Source organism: Theropithecus gelada, chromosome 15 (genome assembly GCF_003255815.1).
Source record: "Theropithecus gelada isolate Dixy chromosome 15, Tgel_1.0, whole genome shotgun sequence".
Lineage (NCBI taxonomy): Eukaryota > Metazoa > Chordata > Mammalia > Primates > Cercopithecidae > Theropithecus > Theropithecus gelada.
The window spans coordinates 35,622,639-35,644,680 of record NC_037683.1 but is presented as its reverse complement, the minus strand read 5'-3'; the positions used below and the strand labels follow the sequence as shown (position 1 = coordinate 35,644,680).

The 22,042-nt window shown below is 37.4% G+C and overlaps 1 protein-coding gene across 3 annotated transcripts in view; it reads left to right on the top strand.

The window, feature by feature from the left end:
- SLC44A1 (solute carrier family 44 member 1) overlaps positions 1–22,042 on the top strand; it is a 199,143-nt gene that overhangs the window by 114,298 nt on the left and 62,803 nt on the right. For all 3 annotated transcript variants that reach the window (XM_025359139.1, XM_025359138.1, XM_025359140.1), the window contains exons 6-13: positions 1,132–1,301; positions 3,265–3,354; positions 5,990–6,129; positions 7,927–8,113; positions 9,658–9,823; positions 10,589–10,745; positions 11,457–11,540; positions 18,993–19,130. In XM_025359139.1, coding sequence (XP_025214924.1) covers positions 1,132–1,301; positions 3,265–3,354; positions 5,990–6,129; positions 7,927–8,113; positions 9,658–9,823; positions 10,589–10,745; positions 11,457–11,540; positions 18,993–19,130 — 1,132 coding nt within the window. The remainder of the gene's footprint in view (positions 1–1,131; positions 1,302–3,264; positions 3,355–5,989; positions 6,130–7,926; positions 8,114–9,657; positions 9,824–10,588; positions 10,746–11,456; positions 11,541–18,992; positions 19,131–22,042) is intronic.

Below are 22,042 nucleotides of genomic sequence, written 5' to 3'. Positions count from 1 at the left end.
TAGCCATGGCTAAATTTTAACATAAGGCACATATAAGTGTGTCTTTATGCATGGACATACATATGGCTGTCTTAGAATTCGAGTAAATCACAACCAAAGGCATATTCATAGTTCTGTGTTTAAAATCTCTCATTGATTAGTGTATACTATCCTCTCAGAAGTTGAGGATAGTGTATACTATCCTCTCAGAAGTAGAACCATGTTGTAACAAACCAGATTAATGTCACAGTTTACACATAGCTGTAGTCTTTCGCAAGTAAAAGCTTCAGTCCATATAAGCCTAATATAAATGACTAAGTAATTGGTTATTTTACATCTTTTTAGACACAGATAACCTTAGATTAATAGTGACTGATGAAAAGAAAATAGCCCAGAATTATGTGATCCTAACAAGTCCACTATTTCTCACTTTTTAATTGTTTTCTGTTCTCATGATTATGTGTAATCTTTTATGCAGAGATATCACATTAGATATACTTTTTCCCCTTCTATTATTACATTATAAGCATTTCTATATATTACTACTCGTGGTTACTGTTTTAAATAGCTGCCTATTATGCTGTTTGTTGATGTCTCAGTATGACTTTGTTTATATGAGAGGTATTAAGCTTATGCTGTAAACACCTTTATTAATCTGAGATTTTGTATGCTGTTTTGTTAGAGGAAACATTCTATTAATGGTGGCACATTTCAAGTAAAAGCATGTGCTTTTTATTTTCAAATCGCTTATGGCAAAAATTCATTTTCAGTTCAATAAAGTATGTGTTTGTAAGCTTTGTCATCTGCCCCTTGACTGGTAGATGTGCAGGCTAAGGAGTTTTAAGTGTTTGGTTTTGCTTTTGGTAGTTCTGTGTGTATGTGTGTGTGTGTGTTTCTTTTCAGAAGGGGAGGGTAATGTCTTCTGTTGGAACATGCACTCCACCCTCTTTGATAAGGCTTGTGGTAAGATTTGCATCACTACCCATGACAGTCATCCTCATAGCATTAAGCACACAGCTCTTAGCTCCCATAATGATGCGTGGAGGGTGGAGTGTATTGCAGCCATATTCACCTTTCATTTGTGTGTTTGATGTGGCATTTATATTAAGTAGGAGTAATTTTTTTTCTGATTTTTTTTTCTTGTGTCACCAGTGCACCTATTCCATTCTTCCATCGCTGTGCTCCTGTGAACATTTCCTGCTATGCCAAGTTTGCAGAGGCCCTGATCACCTTTGTCAGTGACAATAGTGTCTTACACAGGCTGATTAGTGGAGTAATGACCAGCAAAGAAATTATATTGGGACTTTGCTTGTTATCACTAGGTAATTGTTTTTCTCATTATTAGCTATTGCATAGTATTGGAGAAGAAGACTGTTTTGTCTTTTAGCCAAAATATGAATACAACTGGGGATACTTGTAAAATGTTTAACTTCCCATAGCCAAAATCATTGTTTCAGATTATATATAGTTAAGAATATGTACATATAAGTATGTATATATATCTGAAACTCATTCCCTTTTTTTCTTTCATGGGAGAAAACTAGTGTTTTCCCAAACATTGGTTACTTAGTCCACAGCTACTTTAATATGATAGCAGGAGGCTTCTTTTAATGAATCAACTACCCTCTGTTTTTAGTTATGATTCCTAAAAGGTATATTTACTTATACAGGAGGCGACATATTCTCTTACATATTCCCATCTAAGAATATAGATTTCTGATAGATTAGTTTTAAAGTATGTAATTTCCTTTTCATTGCTACAGTGCATAGTATCAATGTATTGCTGGAAAAATTAGGAAATCTCCACCTATTAGCCACTGAGTTTTCTAGTCCATAAATAGATAATAAATCAAATAAAAATTTTATTTTCAAGATTAACACTCCCTGTATTATTCTAGAACTATGTGTACCTTATCAGAATGTATAGGCCTTCTTAGTTGGGAGAAGTAAACTATGGTAGGAACCAACAGCTATTTCATTATATAAGTAAACTTAGTATTTATGCCTGTTAACAATTATAGCCATTGAGAAGATACAAGCTGTATTTCCGTCTTTCCTGTCATTAGAGAGTATTTTCTTTTTGCTTAGGTAGTACTTGACTCAATTGAAATAATGCTGTCCATATGAAAATCTATTTCTGTGATATTTGAAAGGCTCCCATCTGTTTTTGGTTCCTGTACATTTATTGCAAAAGTGAGTACCTCAATAATGTTACCTAGACACGAATCCCAACCATTTATTTGGCTTTGCAAGTGGCCCAAAGAAACTTGACTCTTAGTCTAGCTTTATATCAAAATTATTTGGTTTTTGAAATAGTTGAATACTTTAACCAAAAAACTAAAAATCCAATTAAAAATAGTGCCAATAATGTTAAGCCATCAGAATTCTATTTTTTATTAGAATGATTCTCTTTTGAGGCTTAAATATGTAATATAAACTTAAAAAATCTTTGTTCATTTTTTGTGGAATGGGCCTTTAGATAATTAAGAAATTTATAAATTATTATTTCAGAAATGTAATTCCCATGCAATGGTTAAATCTTTCCTTTCTTCTTTAAGATTTTTACTCAGTATTATAGCACATGGGATTTAGCTTGGGGCAGGTAGAATAATTGGCTGTATAACTCAAACAGCTTTGCTCCTTTTTGAGGAAGGTCTCCTTACCTGGGACCCCCGACCTCAGTTGAGAAATTAGACAGAGGAAGTTCGGCCATAGTAGGCTTCAAGATGTTACTCCACAGGGTCAGACCATCCTTTGGAGTTCTAGAGGAAAAACAGCCAGAAAAGGATAAGATGCCATTTAGCTTCTGGACTGACTGTCAGAGAAGTTAAGTTGGTCCTGAAATACATAGATTACTCAATAAAGGGTAGCGCCTAATTTAACTGATCTCTGTCTATGTGTAGTAATTTTTCTTGTCACCAACATGACATGTCATTCTCTACACTTTGTGTGCTGGCATGTATGTTTGCATGTCTGATGTCTTCCCCGTGGTGAATCCACAACAGTCCTGTGCTGTTTTTGAGTCACCATGTGCATTTGCATGTATTTTTTTCTGTAGTTTATAAACCCACAGTTAGGTGACTTTGGTTTCGAGTGATGCTATTTAAGTGGTACAAGTAGCAAAGTCAAATACAACAGCAGCCAGTTTCCTTCCTTATCTAAATTGTGGTCAATAGCAACAGATTATTTCCCTGGGGAAAAAAGCAACCATCAAAAAGGTTTTCTTTATATTTACCTGTGTTTTCAAATAATATTCTATATGTTCTCTATTTATCTTCCCTGCAGTTCTATCCATGATTTTGATGGTGATAATCAGGTATATATCAAGAGTACTTGTGTGGATCTTAACAATTCTGGTCATACTCGGTTCACTTGGTAAGCTATTTATTTCTTTGTTTTCATGGTACTTAACTACTTTAGTAGAAAATAGAAATATAAAGAAGAAAATAAATTTTATTTTCACATGCTATATCTTCAAGGAAGACTATTAATTTTTGCCTTAAAATTTCTCATAATTCTATTTGCCCCTCCCCTCATTTCATCACTGTTGGCATTTGAAGTCCAGACTTTTTTTCTATGCATATGTATATGAACATATATAGTTAAATTTTACCAGCTGAATATGAAACCTTTTAGTAATGGAATTTGTTCTCATTACATTTATAATCTTCACTGGTATGTTTGGTCTTACTGTTCTCATCTGTTCTGTCTTTCCTGAAATTCTTTAGACTACTGTGATTATTAAAGTCAGAAATAAGATGATATATGATGAGTTCTCCCCTACCTCCCTTAAATTTAGCATAAACTTTGCTTCCTTTCATCCCCTACTCTCTTCTGCTCCCTTCCACTTTTTGCCCTAGTCTGAGCTTTTGTACTAGGGTTATAATTAAAGTTAAAATATTATTTTCACCTGCTGTATCTTTTTAAAAATCTTGTTTATCTTTGCCTTAAAAAGTTTTATGATTATATTTACATTTACGTTTTCCTGGACTAGTTTTAGTAGGAACTACTTGTCCTTCTTCTATAAAGTAGTACAGAACTGCTAGTAAGGAAAACTAAATCAGTTATTTGGAAATAAATTTGAAGAGGTTTTCCTGAATGTAAAGGAAAATTACCAAAAAAGTAAAATGGTAAGTTAGAAGATGATAGCAGAAGAATAAACCGTGACCTCAGGAGAAAAAAAAAAATGGAACAGAAACAATAATCAAATACACAAATAAAAAATTTCAGAATTAAAAAGATTCCCCCAAAAGATCATAGGCAAATTTAATTATGATTCAGAATTAGACGAAACTTTAAAGCTCTAGATATTAATAGTGTTGTGATGATTAAATTAGATCACATCTATAAAGGACATAGCACAGTTCCTAACACAAATTAAAAGTTTAATAATAAATACTGTCTACCATGGCTATTGTGAATAGCTTCCTCCTTGACATCATTATTTCAATTTCATTCTATTTTTTTAACTTCAGCTTTTCTCCTATAATTCATTTCTGTTTCTAGGAAACATATTTTCTTCTTCCATTCTCTGAATATATTAAACATTTTTCCGAACAATTTTCTTGTACCTGCAAGACTTCAAAATGGAAACATTCCCCTTGCTCTCAAATGTTTTTCACCAATTTCTGGTAGTTTTGATTTGTTTCCTCCTCTTCAACAGATGGAAAATTTATACTTGGTGTTTGCCAACAAATAGGCAATGGAATTTGTCTTTGACCTCATTCACTCTTGAGTGCAGATGTTGATGTACCTCGACTTTACTTCAGTTTTTTATCTCCCAGACATTTATCGTATCAGCCACACACACACACATCTCTCTACTCTGAATTATCCATTTTTTTTACTGTGACCTACAAGGCCTTACAGTATGGTCTGGTCCCCAGCTACCTGTCTGCCCACATCTCTACCACTTTCTGCATTGTTCATTGCAGTAGCCACAATGGTCTTCTTTCTCTCATACTAAGGATGATTCTACCTCAGCCTCTTTGAACTTTGCCTAGAACACTCTTTCCTTAGATAGTGTCATAGATTGCTCTCTGTCTTTGATTCCGTTGCTCAGTTATCATCTTACTAATACCAGTGAGGCCTTGCTTACCCATGATATATAAAATAGCAAAGCTTTCCCTACCCAAACACTCTATATCCTTCTTACCAGGAGATCATTTTTTCTTTAGACTTAATATATTGTATTTTTCCTTGTTTTCTTATTTTTCCCCCCCTACTATTACATAAGTTCCATGAGCAGCAAGAGTGAGGACTCAGCCTTGTTTACTGCTCTATCTCTAGCTAGAACAATAGGTGCTGTAGCATTCAAAATGTTTGCTGAATGGGTTGAAGGTAGGTATGTAAGTCAGCTCTCATATGTGGAGGTAGGTTTGTCTCCGTCTTCAGTCTCGTTCTTTGAATCTCTCAACCAGTGTTGGAGATTAAAAAATGCTCATCCCTAGCACCCACCACTATCAGAGGTTTCCTCTTTGTTCCTCCCTTTGGAGGGAACTGTTCTTTTGATTTGCATGTATTCGTTGTACAAATATTTAATCAACTGCATTACTGTGTCAGTGCAAGACACAGAGGTATCTGTGATGAGTACAACAGAGAAGATCCTTGCCCTCTTCAAGCTTCATTGATGTTTTCTGTGATGCTTATTTCCTTCCTTCAGCCTCCTCAGCTTAAATGCTGAGGCTCTTTCTTTGTGATTAGTTCCTCTCAGGGGTGTATGTTTCTACTGGCTCGCTCTTAGCTTCATAGTCAATAATAAATAAATTTGAAGGAAGCTTATTTGATACACTGAAGGATTTATAAGTGCTTAATGTGGAGGATGATAATAGAGTAATGGACACTTTCTTTATGCTGGCAAAAAGTTATCGCTACGTACTTCCCAGCCAAATGGATTGTCACTGCATTAGTCCCATGATGATCAGTAGGAAGGGTCAAGAAAATTGAGAATTTATGTTACACATTTTCTTATGCTAATTACTGCATTAAAAATTGGGTCTTTTGTCTCCAGGAGGCACAGGTGTACTATGGTGGCTGTATGCAAAGCAAAGAAGGTCTCCCAAAGAAACTATTACTCCCGAGCAGCTTCAGATAGCTGAAGACAATCTTCGGGCCCTCCTCATTTATGCCATTTCAGCTACAGTGTTCACAGTGAGTTTAGGCTTCGGCGTGTCTTTTGGTTTTGTGTTTTATTTGCAGGAGATCATTAATGGAGCAGAAACTCAAATCTAGCTTTTGCATTCCTGGCCCTGATCTCTAGTAGATCATATCTCTATCCCATAGTGTATGAAACACTAAAAAGTCTCCTGAAGGATTCCCTCATGGATGAGTGCTATTTGATGAAACATTTTTTTCTACCCTGACTGCTTTTTGGGAGAGGATTTTCACCTAGAATATTATTACCATTTGCTTACAAGAACATATTTCTTACTGTCATAAGATAATTACTTTTTAAAAATGATTCCCTTTACTGCAGAAAAGTATGTTAAAAAATATATCATTCCATTTACTTGTTCACTAATTATCTTCCCATTTGTCTTTCAAACTTTTCATTTAACAATATGGCATTATTTCAGAAATATAGGTCTGGTCAGGTACAGTGGCTTATGGCTATAATGCTAGCACTTTGGGAGACTGGAGTGGAAGGATCACTTGAGCCCACGAGTTGTAGACCAACCTGGGCAAGATAGTGAGACCCTGTCTCCATAAAAAATTAAAATCAGCTGAGCATGGTGGTGTGCACCTGTGGTCCCAGCTACTTGGGAAGCAGAGGTGGGAGGGTCACTTGAGCCATGATTGTGTCACTGCATTACAGCCTAGGCAACAGAGTGAGAACTTGTCTCCAAAATATATATGTGTATTTGTATGTGTGTGTGTGTGTGTGTGTGTGTGTGTGTGTGTGTGTGTGTGTGTGTGAGATTTGCTGCTTAGGTATTAAGCAACAAAATTACCAATTAACATGTGGTTAAATAATTTATATGTATATCTTTGGTTCATCATTATCTTCTCTCTGAAAAAAGAAAAAAAAAATCAGTCTACTTCTAAGAGCAATCCCAAGCTTTTTATTGAGCATCAGAAACAAAAAATAAAGCCACCATAAAACCATTGATGCCAAAAGATATTTGTTAGTTATTGTTATACAGATATTACAACAAAATATGAATGAAATCTCATTTTAGGTACAATTTGCTGTGCCAGCTGCTGGAGATGGGATGTGGGGGTGGGAGGAAGCAAAGGGTGAATCTGACACAGATCCCACTTTTAAGGAGCTGTTGGTCTAATAAGAAAGATAGAAATAAAAACCTCATTTTTGTGGTGTATCTGTTTAAATAAAGAGTCTCATCCTGACTGACAATATGTTTTGATTCATAATGAGTGGCAAAGGGAAAAGGAAAAAAATTCTAGGATGTATTAATAAGTTGATAAATCCTGGCCGGGCGCGGTGGCTCACGCCTGTAATCCCAGCACTTTGGGAGGCCGAGGCGGGCGGATCACAAGGTCAGGAGATCGAGACCACGGTGAAACCCCGTCTCTACTAAAAATACAAAAAATTAGCCGGGCGCGGTTGTGGGCGCCTGTAGTCCCAGCTACTCGGGAGGCTGAGGCAGGAGAATGGCGTGAACCCGGGAGGCGGAGCTTGCAGTGAGCCGAGATCGCGCCACTGCACTCCAGCCTGGGCGACAGAGCGAGACTCTGTCTCAAAAAAAAAAAAAAAAAAAAAAAAAAAAGTTGATAAATCCTTTATATTTTGCTTTAAAGGACACTTGGTAACCGTAATATACAATTGACAATAAATATTGCAAGAGAGATACTTACTGCTAAAATATTATTGAAATTCAAAGAATGCTACCTCCAGGTTTGGGGGTGAAGGGTTATGTTAAAAATTTCCACTATTTTCGGTTTCTGTTTTCACTACTTATAATAACTGAAACCATTCTCTCCATACAGGTGATCTTATTCCTGATAATGTTGGTTATGCGCAAACGTGTTGCTCTTACCATCGCCTTGTTCCACGTAGCTGGCAAGGTCTTCATTCACTTGCCACTGCTAGTCTTCCAACCCTTCTGGACTTTCTTTGCTCTTGTCTTGTTTTGGGCGTACTGGATCATGACACTTCTTTTTCTTGGCACTACCGGTAAGAAGATATGCTTCTTTCTCTTAGTGACAAACGTGATTTGCATTCCAGTATTTTAGAACATCAGAGAGAGGTAATTCCTCAGACATTTGTTGGTGACGGTCCAATAGCCATCAGAACTTGTAGTGGTTATGGCTCTTCAACAACCTACTCCATATTCGTCTTTTTTTTTTTTAGACAGAGTCTTGCTCTGTCACCCAGGCTGGAGTGCAGTGGCGCTCTCATGGCTCACTGCAACCTCCGCCTCCCAGGTTCAAGCGATTCTTCTGCCTCGGCCTCCTTAGTAGCTAGGACTACAGGCACGTGCCACCATGCCCGGCTAATTTTTGTATTTTTAGTAGAGACAGGGTTTTACCATATTGGCCAGGCTGGTCTTGAACTCCTGACTTTATGATCCACCTGCCTCAGCCTCCCAAAGTGTTGGGATTACAGGCGTGAGCCACTGCTCCTGGCCTTTTTTTTTTTTTTTTTTTTTGAGACAGAGTGTCTCTCTGTCGCCCAAGCTGGAGTGCAGTGGTGCGATCTCAGCTCACTGCAACCTCTGCCTCGCAGGTTTAAAAGGATTTTCCTGCCTTAGCCTCCCGAGCAGCCGGCACTACAGGTATGCACCACCACGCCTGGCTAATTTTTGTATCTTTAGTAGAGACAGGGTTTCTCCATGTTGCCCAGGCTGCTCTTGAACTCCTGGTCTCATGTGATCCGTCCACCTCAGCCTCCCAAAGTGCTGGGATTACAAGCGTGAGGTAGCGCGCCCAGCCCATATTCGTGATTTTTTAGAACATCCTAGCCATGTAAGTCTAGATCAGGGAAGACCTGAAATTGCATTCTAATTTTGAAATGATCATGAATTTGAAGTAAGTTCTGGTACTGACTCAGACATTTAGATTCCTTCTAAGATGAACCAATGAATGCAGTGTTACTCAGGAGTTACCTCAAATCCCAGGTATAGCCAAGGATATACTTACTTCCTTGAGATTTTCTAGTTTGGAAATGATCTGACCCTAACTAGAGCTCCAAGTGAGGATATAGTTAATAGTTAGACACTCAGACTTTCTTACAGCCATACCGAATATCAAAGATTAAACTTAAATGGAACTAATTGTAAAGAGTATCATAAGGTTAGTAAACTTGTATGTAACTATGTAACTTATCTGTCCATTCAGCACATACTTAGAAATTGAATATAATAATAATTTCTGTACTTTGCTAAGAAATCTATAATGATTGGATAAATAATAGGTCTTGAAAAAAACTGAAGTGTTTGAAAATTCATGGTTAAACTAAATAATTGATAATATAAGAAGAATTTTATAACTTTTAAAAGCTTTATATGATGCCTCTGAGGACATCAAAATGCATAATAGTACAATTCTTAATTTCACAACTTTTCAAGTGATAGTTGTTTTTGTCCCTTTATGAAATAGCACACGGATCAGCAGGTTTGTGGCTTGGGGTAGGGGGGCCCTATTGCCTTCTATTTAATTGCCGTATTTCTGGATTTGTACTTTATGTGCTTCTTCTTTCCTCCCTTGATATTTTCCTAGGCAGTCCTGTTCAGAATGAGCAAGGCTTTGTGGAGTTCAAAATTTCTGGGCCTCTGCAGTACATGTGGTGGTACCATGTGGTGGGCCTGATTTGGATCAGTGAATTTATTCTGGCGTGTCAGCAGATGACAGTGGCAGGAGCTGTGGTAACATACTATTTTACGAGGTGAGAATTTGTTGTTATTAGAAAACTCAAGTTCATCTAAGGGACGGTGTCCACAGGCTGGAGGGGAAGGGAATCAGACTGGGGCTGGTAGGAGTTTCATTTCTTTAACAAAATAATTAGAAATGAATATGATAGAGTGTTATATATAGTTGATAATTCTGGGAGGTGGTCAAGTGAGAGATTGTTGTTTTATTCTTTATACTTTTCTGCAATTGTCTCAAAAAATTTATCGTGATGTCACAAATTGTATTTAGCGGAAGAATAAATCTTATAGTGGTGCCATACGTACTTCTGCTTTGTATAAAAGTCCATCAAAGGACAAGTCTTTTTAGTTTGTTTAGACCGGAACAAGTGTGAGTTCCCTTTGCTAACTTTACAGCCAAATATGAAAGCTTTAGGCCTCATAGTTTTCTATTATAATTATATGCCAAGTCTAAATTGAACATCTTTTTAAATTCTGTTTTCTGATTATGTGGTTAACCCCATAAGTATTCACTAATAAAAGCTTTCGGAGCACAGTTTTATTTAACTTGAAGTATTAGAGCATCAGAACCCCATGAAACCATAGAGCAATGACATTAATTTTATATAGCATGTGTGTAGCATTTGTAATAGTTATATATCACTTGGCCATTTTGTCATAAGACAAAATAAGAATGATGAGCTGATTTTTTTTTTTTTCACTGCATTGAACTCTAAACCATACCTGTGTTTCCATCCTGATCTAGGCTTTGTTTTAATTGTCTTTGGTCATTTTTTAAATAGGGATAAAAGGAATTTGCCATTTACACCTATTTTGGCATCAGTAAATCGCCTTATTCGTTACCACCTTGGTACGGTGGCAAAAGGATCTTTTATTATCACATTAGTCAAAATTCCGCGAATGATCCTTATGTATATTCACAGTCAGCTCAAAGGGAAGGTAAGAGGAAAATGCATTTCTGTACTTTCTGTGGGCACATTCCAGACCTCAGTTCTGCATGTAGGAAAGCACCCAATAATGTTAAATACAAAGTTGTGTTTTCTTCAAAGTCTTTACGAGGCAAAATCTAGCCCTTCTCCCCTGTCTCCCACTCGTGCGCTCCGTATGCTCTGGCAAAATTCATCCAATCACTAGTTACTAAAAGTTTCCTGTGCTGCTCTTCCTCTCTGTTAACTCACATATCTTCCTTATTAGAACTTCTTCCCTATCCTTGACTGTGGGAATAACATGCATTTCAACATAGTTTAGCTCAAATTCTACCCCTTTGTAGAAACCTTTCCTGATTCCTGCCATCTCCCAAACAATGCTGTCTCTTTGTTCTCCACTCTTATAACACTTAGTATCTATGCTACATTCTGATTCTAACTTTTTTGTATTTAGTATTTTTTTTCTCCTACTAGATTGTAAGTACCTTGCAGGTGTTATAAACTTCGTTGTATCTTAATGCAATAGAGACTAAATAAATACTGAATTTAACTTATTAAAAATAATTCAGTCATTATGTTTTAAGGAGGAAGTAGACAAGTATGGAGGCTTTGAAGCATAAATTGTGATTTTAAATTTTTTATTTATTTTTCTAATGTTTGAAGTCTTCTATATGACAGTTTGATTCTTTGGTTTTTTGATTATTTCAATTTTTCCCCTATCCAGGAAAATGCTTGTGCACGATGTGTACTGAAATCTTGCATTTGTTGCCTTTGGTGTCTTGAAAAGTGCCTAAATTATTTAAATCAGGTAAAATATTTTAAAAATAAATCTAATATTTACTTTCAAAGATAGGTTCATTGTTTCTTCTCCTAAGCTAAAATAAACTTAATTGAAAGATGTTATGTTTTTCTTGTGGTATTGTACATTGTACCTTGATAAAGTATGTCTATTTCAATCATATTCTTATTTTTTAAATTAATGTATGTGCTTACCAAGGCTCATTATTATTTTAATTTTTTCCAAATATTATTTTAGGTTTAGGGGGTACATGAACAGGTTTGTTACATAGGTTATTATTTTTATTTTAATAAATAGATAAAACATCACTAGGGTTTGTTTTTTAGGGAAAGCATTTATCTCTTATCCCTTAATTCACATTCCTTCATTTTTTAAGTTTTCCCTAAGAATCTGACTACTGTGGCTGTTATTATCCTTTCATTTTTAAAAATGTTGTTTGAAAACTTCAGTGTAAAGCTGTTGTGACACTTTATCCCTCTCTGCAACTAGCTACTATCATTCAAACTAGTGTGCTCTCTATGCTGATACTTTTTTTTAGGGGGGGGTCCCCAACTGCTAAACACTATGATATTGGCCTGGGAAATATTATCAAAGGAAGTACTACTTATAAGCTTGAATGGAAGAATTGATATTTATAGGATAAAAGGGCTTAGGGGAATGGGCTAGTCCTCTATCTATCTAATATCTGAGGATCTAGGAGTCTCTGTGGGGCATTCCTTCCTTCTTTTCTTTATTTTTTTAAGTTACTTTTCCATTCCCTAAAAATCAATTCTAATGTATTAATGCCCTCATCTAATAAGCCAGAGGTAAAATTGACTTTCTCACCATTTACCACTAAGTGATTAAAGAGTAGCATTGCACTTTCCATTCACTTCAGGCTAGTCACAGGTTGATAGTTCTATGGTCATGGTATTGAGCATGCCTGGACTTTGCTTTACTGGGCTCTGTGGTTACTATGAGAAAGTAGGTATGATGTTTCATTAGCAAAATACATTCTTATAGGTCATAATATTCCCTATGGATGTATAAGTGTTTGGAAGCTCATTCTTAAAATAATTAGTAACGGCCATAACAACCTGAAAAATTGGGTTCTTTAAAATTGGTTTGAGGCCAAATCATCTTTATCAGAAAGTTGGTGGATACATTAAAGATGATCATAATTGCATTTTTATACCCAGCACTAAGTAGCTTATCCTTGGAGAGGTATGCTAAGCCCAGATCTCTAGTCTCAATCCCACTGCCGTCCCCCAGGCACCTTTTGCTTTTGCAGTTTTCCAAGTGTGCCTGGGATGACTTCCAACACCTGAGTAGTTCCTACTGAATCTTAATGATTCTGCCTGAGCGTCACTCCAAGAAGCCATCCTTCACCACACCAGCCCCTCTTCTGAGCTTCTAACACTAGGTCATACCTTAGTATTCAAATACTAACAACACTATATCGAAGTTATCTATTAACTTTACCTTTACATTTCTAGCTCCTTTAAAGTAAAGATCTTCTTTTTCTTGGTCTCCTCAGAAGCTAGCACAGTGCCCAATATACAATAGGTGGTCTTTTAGTGTTTTCTGAATGAACTGTTAATTATATTAGTGAATATTTGGACTCAAAAAGACTAACAGGGTGATACAAAACTATAAAAATCTTGAAAAGGAGATGTGCAGTTATATTGAAGGAAGAAAACACATCATATGATATCAAGATAGTCGATTAAAAGGTTACAAAAATCAAAGGTTTTGAGCATATCCTAAGCTAAACATTAGTCAGTGATTTAGTACCAACAACCGTGAGATGTTGATCTTTTTTGTACACATTTTGTCCATTTTGGTCAGCATTTTGTAGGCATGATGTTTGAAGTTTTAAGTGGAACATTAAAATAGTAGTAAATCAAACATGTGAGCAAAGGCTTAGGGAGAGTTATTCTGAACTCATACTTTGTAGTTCTGTTTGGGAATACAAAGTGCTACAATGTGGGGACTGATCACCTGCAGTGCTTCATGTCTCCTGGGCTCATAGGAAATGCCACGTTTGAAATGTGGTCAACACAACTCCTTAAGGCTAGCATTATTTTCTCATCTATTTATATACATTTATATAAATATATATAAATACATATACATTTCTGAGTGGCATAAACAAACAAAAATATGGTTTGTTATAGAAAATATGCAGACATCTCAAATTTTAATGATTCATTCTGTAAACTAAGACACTGATGTTTTTAAAGAAAATCTATTGAGGTCAGGCACGGTGGCTCATGCCTGTAATCCCAACACTTTGGGAGGCCAAGGCAGGTGGATCATTTGAGGTCAGGAGTTCGAGACCATCCTGGCCAACATGGTGAAACCCCATCTCTAATGAAAATACAAAAATTAGCCAGATGTGGTGGCTCATGCCTGTAGTCCCAGCTACTCCGGAGGCTGAGGCAGGAGAATCGCTTGAACCTGGGAGGCCGAGGTTGTAGTGAGCCGAGATTGAGCCATTGCATTCCAACCTGGGCAACAGAGCGAGACTCTGTCAAGAAAAGAGAAAGAAAGAAAGAAAGCCTGTTGAAATTAAGATTTGCAACACACTTGTAATTTTTATGACTTTGAAAAAATCTAAGAATTTAGAACAAAATTGGATAAGGCATATAGTATGAGTTTGACTTTGTACCCTGTCTTAATCTGTTCAGGCTTCTATAACAAAATACCATATGCTAGGTGGCTTCTAAACAACAGAAATTTATTTTTCATAGTTATGTAGTTTATGAGAACTATCCCCATAGTTCTAGAGGCTGGGAAATCCAAGATCAAGGCACCAGCAAAATCAGTGGCTTGTGTGGGCCTGTTTCCTGGTTCAGAGATGGCGCTTTCTTACTGTGACTTCACATGGTGGAAGAGACAAAATAGCTCTTTGGGGTAATTTTTTTTAACAAGGGTACTAATCCCATTCATGAGAGTAGACCCCTCATGACCTAATCACCTCACAAAGACCCTACCTACTAATACCATTACCTTGCTGACTATGTTTCAACATATGAACTTGGAGAAGACACAAACATTCAGACCATAGCATTCCCTTTCTCCCCTGTGCCTTAAATAAGAAAGGAATAATTGTCATTACCCTTTCATTTATTTAATTTATAAGGATCCACACAGAACTGCACATACTCTATATTCCCTTAGCATTGCTGTCTAGCTTGCCCCTATTAAGTGAGTCATTATGTAAATATTTTAAACTTTAAGAGAATTTCTGGGTCCTTCACTAGAGAAAGGAAAGAAGATGTGAAAATGAAGAAATTGTATTCTGGGACAGATGGCCACACAGGCCTGTTACATGCATGTGACCCTCTGCCCTAACATATTTTCTTTCACATGATCAGTACTTTTTAACTATATCCCGTCACACAGAAGTACAACCAGGGATTGCGTGGGCTAACAGGCATCCTTTAAAAAGATTTCCGGATGGTGGTCATCCTTCATCTTGCTCCAGGGGGTTGAATATCCTCAAGCTTGTGTCCTACCCAAGCAAATGTTGAGCGTGGGCTAAATGTTAATCAGTGATGTCTGTCTGTGGGCAGTTTAACTCCAGATAAGGAAGGCTGTCTGAGAAGAAGGTGGGTGGACTCTAAAAATCTTAACCAAGAAGTCTGAAGAAAGTTCAGGGAATAGTTATCAGGGAAAGCCACAAAGGACTCCAAAATTCCTAAGAACCTTAAGCATGAATTCTTTTAGACTAGGAAGTATAGAAAAGGAGGGAATTTTCATTGGCCTGCTATGATTTGCAGCACATTTTTCTTCCTGAAGAAGTCATCTTGACCTTTGTGTATCCAGTTCATCTTCCTACCTTGGGAGGGAGTGAAAGAGCTTGCAAAATAACCACCTACTTTTTTTCAGTTGGGTTGAATACAAAGGAATTGCATAGATCCATAGAAATATTGCCAAAAAGGCTAAATTTCTGTGACTATGTTCGACCCGCACAGAAATTTCTCAGAGGGGTGGAGAAAATAAATTATTGCTGCTTATTTATCTACAAACAGATAGACTTCTGCCCTAAAAGCAGATGGAATGGCGCAGGGTGGGGTGATAAGAGAGAAGCAAAAGAGGAATAATAATAATTCTCAAATAAAATGAAGCTTCTAAAAACTAATGAGGGAAACAAAAAAGTTTTTATAGTTTAGTTTGGAAGTGTTGGGCATTCTCCTCATGTCAGCTGGTCTGATGATAACAGAGGAGAGAGACTGGAGACATGTGGGTCCTCTCTTGCTTCTGTGTCAAAGAAATTCATGGTGAACTGGAAAGGGTAGAACACTATAGTTAAGAGTGAGTTGTTCCCATTGAGGATGGGAGTGACCATAAGCTAGTACCTAGTTGATTTAAATGGGTTGTCCAATTTCCTTGATTCTAGACATTATGAAGCTATTTAGCATCAGGATGCATCTCACAATCAATATGTATATTTGATATGGTAGGATATTTTCTCCTAAAAACTTGTTATGAATAACTGGCTCATTAGTCTCTTGATTATATCTTAGAATGTGGGAAATAAGGTATTTCTCTTCAAGGGAGTCATACTCCAGATCACTGAAGACCTTTGTCAATTAAATTGTTGAACTGAAGAATTACAGTGAGAGATGCTGAAAGATTGAAAGTTGTGGAGGAAGTTACTAAAACTTGAAATGAGTAAATGTGGTTTGTATTTCCAATAAGAGGGTGGGTTCCACATACAGTAGATGAGGGAGTAGATGAGATTGGTATTAATCCTTGGCAGTACTCTAGAACAGGAGGTCAGCAAGCTTTCTCTGTGAGGGACCAGAGAGTAAATAGTTTTGGCTTTATGGGCCATACAGGATCTTTCATGACTGCACAATTCCATCACTGTAGCATGAAAGCAGCCATAGACAATAGGTAAACAATGAGCACAGCTGTGTGCCAGTAAAACTTTATTTACAAAAGTAATTGGCAGGCCAGATATGGCCTACAGGTGATAGGTTCACTACCTCTTCTATAGAATAAATTGTTAACTGGGTGTTTTTGTGAGTACTTAGGGAACTGGTGCGAACTGGGAACCAATCTGTGTTCTTTCAGAATAGAACTGGCTGGGGCAGTTCTTCTTCATCGTTTTTCAGCAAGGTTAATGTTACACAAGATCAAAAGTATAGTTTATTTTTACTTCTTTGAGTCACTTGGCAGAGTATTTCAAAAGAAGCTTTTGTAGAAGATGGAAAAAAAAACACGTGGACCACTGCAGTTAGGTAGTTAACTCTGTGGTGCCTGCTGTCTTTTATCTGATAAGAAGCACTGACAGATGACAATATAAGGGAGCAACAAGCAGGTAGATGCTAACGAACACTTAGTATGATTTCTTTAAGATGTTCTGTATTTTAGTTTTAGAGATAAAAAGACTTATAGTAATATATTCTGATAATAAACTTCCGCAATTTGTATGATGGAATTCTATATACCAAAATCATACTGTACTTCTGTTTTGTTTTTCTTTTTTTGGAGATGGAGTCTTACTCTGTCACCCAGACTGGAGTGCAGTGGTGCAATCTCGGCTAACTGCAACCTCCACCTCCCTGGTTCAAGCAATTCCCCTGCCTCAGCCTCCCAAGCAGTTGGGATTACAGGCGCACCCCACCACACCTGGCTAACTTTTTTGTATTTTTAGTATAGACGGGGTTTCACCATGTTGGCCAGACTGGTCTCGAACTCCTGACCTCAGGTAATCCACCCGCCTCGACCTCCCAAAATGCTGGGATTACAAGCATGAGCCACCATGCCCATCCTCATAATGTGTTTCTTAAAGAGCACCATAATTTATTTCCTACTGCCCTATTACGGAAAAAAGCTTAGGAACCACAGGTAGTGACCTGCTCAGTAAAATACTCTTTGGCTCTGAAATGTTCTGCATTTTTAATCAATGAATTTAATCATATAATGGCAAGTTAAATTTTTGATAATTCAAACCTCATCTTCATTACAGACTCCTAATAATTAACAAGCTTATAATTAGAATATTCATAAATTGTAGACCATCTCTCCTGGGCTCAGTGGTTAAAGCTTTATAGACAACACAGTATAAAGCAAGCCCTTTATCTCCCACAGTTTCCCAGCAATCCCAACATTTGGGACCCAGTGACAATTTAAGTCAGCACTAAACCCAAAATTCCTCAGGACCAAAAGTTTTAGTCACAAAGTTCATATACTTTTCCTTCCTAAGACTCAAACATATTTGATGTTATAATACTTTTTCACACTTCCCAGAAAACATCAATGCTGTTCTAGAATGTAACATAAAAAAGAATGGAAAAAAAAATCAGTCTGTGACTAGTAGGTCAAAGAGCACATGGGGCAGCAGAAGCAGGTATAATTGAATGAAAGCGTATCAGCTAGAACTCAGTATTTTAAGGAACAGAAAGCTCAGCTCAATCTGACCTGAACAAGGGAGAGGGAGGGGAATGTGGAGCAGGGAAGAGCTGGGATTCTTAGCAATTTATTAGCTTCTATAACAGAAAAGTTCAGAAATCTAGCAAGTTCCCAATGTCCCCATTGTCACCAAGGTGAAGCACCTGGTTCTCCCTGCTCTGACTTCATGGTGTTGGCCTCACCCTCAGTTTTACACTGTGACCTTCAGCAGCTCTTCTCATTATGTTAGCCAAACAGCTATAGCCATTCATACCCTCACACCTTCAAGAGAACCTATGGAAGAGAAAGAAAGCCTCTTTTTCCCAGAAGCCCCAGGGAACATCACTTTTGCTTTCATTGGCTCTGATTGGTTTATTTACCAATTCTGAACCAATCATTGTGGCCAGTAGGTATAGTATGCTAATTGGCTTATGTCAGTCAAGACCCATCCCCAGAGCCTGAGGTAGTGACAGTCTCACTGGGACTGAAACAGGGAATGGGGTAAGGCTGTTTTCTCAAAAAAGATTTAGGATTCTGCTCCCAGGAGGAGGAGGGGTATAAAATGCCAGCCATCAAAGAGCTATGTACTACAAGAGCTGTGAGAAGTGAGAGCATAGAAGAAAGCCACCAAGGAGGAGATAGTAGATAGTCCAGATAGAACACCACAGCAATCTGATGTCCGCACCTATCTCTTCAGCTTTTAAAGCATCACCTAAATGATTACAGTGCACTGCTGATGTTCATAGTCATGACCCTGAGTCATCTAGGAAAGATTAAATTATGTTTGATTTACTAAGACAGGGAAGAAGTTAATGGATGTTAGAAAGGTTTGTGTATGTTTTAATAAATAACAGTGTTTTTAAAGGACCAAAACTAAGCCAAATGGAAAGTTATTTTTACCATATGAGGCTTTAAATCTTATATTTTCTTGTACTTAGTCTCAATCTTACCTCATTAAAGGGTGCCATGTGTTTGACTGAAATATTTTTAAAAGCTGTGTTTTAGCTATGCTCAGTTTATATCTTAACAAAGGAAGTTTCAGTTGTTGATGAAAATGTTGTTTTTGCTTTTGTCCAGAATGCATACACAGCCACAGCTATCAACAGCACCAACTTCTGCACCTCAGCAAAGGATGCCTTTGTCATTCTGGTGGAGAATGCTTTGCGAGTGGCTACCATCAACACAGTGGGAGATTTTATGTTATTCCTAGGCAAGGTAAGACCAAGTATTTTTTTCTGCAACATACAGTAAAGTTTTGCATATATATATTTGCTCTTTTATTTTAAAAATATCCAGGCCACCAAAAAACTAAAAGTAAGTACTTAGAAAGTACGTAGGAAGCCCTTACTATGTGTCCAGCATTGTTATAAGTACTTGACATGTATTGTGTTCATTTAATCCCCACAATAAATTTTTAAGGTAAGTTCCGTTATTATCCTCATTTTACAGAGAGGGAAACTGAGGGATGGAGAGGCTAAGTCATGTGCCTATGTTTCTCCTTCTGTGTTGTTTTTTGTTGTTGTTTGTTTGTTTGTTTGTTTTTTTGAGACGGAGTTTCACTCTGTCTCCCAGGCTGGAGTACAATGGTGCTATCTTGGCTCACTGCAACCTCTGCCTCCTGGGTTTAAGCAATTCTCCTGCTTTAGCCTCCCGAGTAGCTGGGATTACAGGCGTGCGCCACCACACCTGGCTAATTTTTGTATTATTGGTAGAGAGAGGGTTTCCACATGTCGGCCAGGCTGGTCTCGAACTCCTGACCTCAGGTGATCCGCCCGCCTTGGCCTCCCAAAGTGCTGGGATTACAGGCGTGAGCCACTGCACCCAGCCCTCTTTTTGTGTTTTGAACTGTAAAGAATTAGGAAAAGTCTTCCTCCTGGTTAGTGGTACTGCAACTAGAGCCTGACTGCCTCGATTTCAGTTCTGACACTATCACTGGTAGTTGTGTGACCTGGGCAGGTTAGATAATCACTCTGTGCCTCAGTTTGCTCATCTGTAAAATTGGAATATAATAGTGCCAAACTCCTAGGGTCATGAGGTTAATGCATTGTTAATACATGTAGGGTATCTAGGAGAGTGCTTGACACATTTTAAGTTCTCAGTGAATGTTAGGTGTTGTCATTATTACTACAGTATTATGTATAAGCCCCTTTAAAATAGAGCTGTTAGAGAATAAGACTTATACTTTCCTTAGAAATGTCGAACAAGAGGCAAGTTATTCTATACTATTAAAATACTGCAAAATATTCAATAACATTTTAATTAGATTTCATTGTATCTGAGTTTTATTTTATTTTATTTTATTTTTTTTTTTTTTTTTTTTTAATTTATTTTTTTTTTGAGACGGAGTCTCGCTCTGTCGCCCAGGCTAGAGTGCAGTGGCCGGATCTCAGCTCACTGCAAGCTCCGCCTCCCGGGTTTACGCCATTCTCCTGCCTCAGCCTCCCAAGTAGCTGGGATTACAGGCACCCACCACCTCGCCCGGCTAGTTTTTTGTATTTTTTAGTAGAGACGGGGTTTCACCGGGTTAGCCAGGATGGTCTCAATCTCCTGACCTTGTGATCCGCCCGTCTCGGCCTCCCAAAGTGCTGGGATTACAGGCTTGAGCCACCGCGCCCGGCCTGTATCTGAGTTTTAAACCACAAAATATACAGAAAATTTTTGAATTGAGGAAAGAGAAAGACTTATACTACCACCACTATAACTAAATAACATCATTTCTATATAATTCTTCCCATGTTTTTTCATCGGCTTGTATTTCTGTGGTATAAAAATCATAGCATACGTACCTGTTGGTCCTCCCGATTTATCTTTACATTACACCATATACATTTTCCATCTTGTTTTGATAATCTTCACAATTATTCATTATTACCAGGTAAATATCCACCAAATACTATTTGTAAACATTTTCTTACTATTGAACCCTTAGGTTGCTCTAGCCAACTGTATTTTTTAAATGTTTTTGTAAAGAAAATGTGTTTGGCATGGAGAAGTATAGCATTGTGTGTGATGAAGTGGGTCGGTTCTCTACAGCTGATTCAGAAAGGCTTTACCATCTTTTATTTTTGTTTACATATTTATAATTTATCCCTACAGCTAAGAAAGATTAGAAGCAACTTAGGATAAAAGTATATATATGTATACCACACACACACTACACACACTGCTTTTGTTTTTTTTTTTTCCAGACAGAGTTTCACTCTTGTTGTGCAGGCTGGAGTGCAGTGGCACAATCTTGGCTCACCACAACCTCCACGTCCTGGGTTCAAGTGATTCTCCTGCTTCAACCTCCCGAGTAGCTGGGACTACAAGCATGCCCCACCATGCCCATCTAATTTTTGTATTTTTAGTAGAGACGGGGTTTCTCCATGTTGGTCAGGCTGGTCTCGAACTCCCGACCTCAGGTGATCTGCCCACCTCAGCCTCCCGAAGTGCTGGGATTACAGGCATGAGCCATTGCCCACAACGCTTTTTACAAAGGGAAATAAGAAGCCATTTAGAGGAGTAAGGGAGATACTAAGTGCTAATATTAAATGATGATGATTTTAGTAAACTCTGATTAAGACACTTTGGGTACCAGGCACTGAGTGAAGGGCTTTTGTTAAGTGTTACATTTGGTCCTCCCCTGTAAGGTGAGCTACTAGTATTATCTTTGGTTTCCTCTACTCTAAAATAAAGTTTAGAGAGCAAATTAAATTGGCCAGATTTAGAGAACTAGAATGTGGCATTCAAGCTCAGGTCTGTCTGACTTCTAAGTTACTAATCACTGTGTGCTATAATTGCCTCAGCTGACATTAAATTTGTCCTTGGGCCTTTTAAAAAAATTTTTTAAAAGCCTTTTGACTCAGTAATTCTGAGCTCACCTACTAAGCCCTGTTTTTTATTAAGAGTTTACAATATGAAGAAATGCATATAATGTAATAAATGAAAAAGCTGAGTAAAACTACTAGGCTTTAGTAGTGTTTAACAATGTTTATAAGAAAAAGAATGGAAATGAATATCTCAAGATGTTAACAATGATTGCTTTTGGATATTGAAAATATAGATAATTCCAAACCCCTACCCCACTTTATTGTAGTAAGATAATATTCTCTATATTGAATGCGCATTTTTTTTTTTTTTTTTTT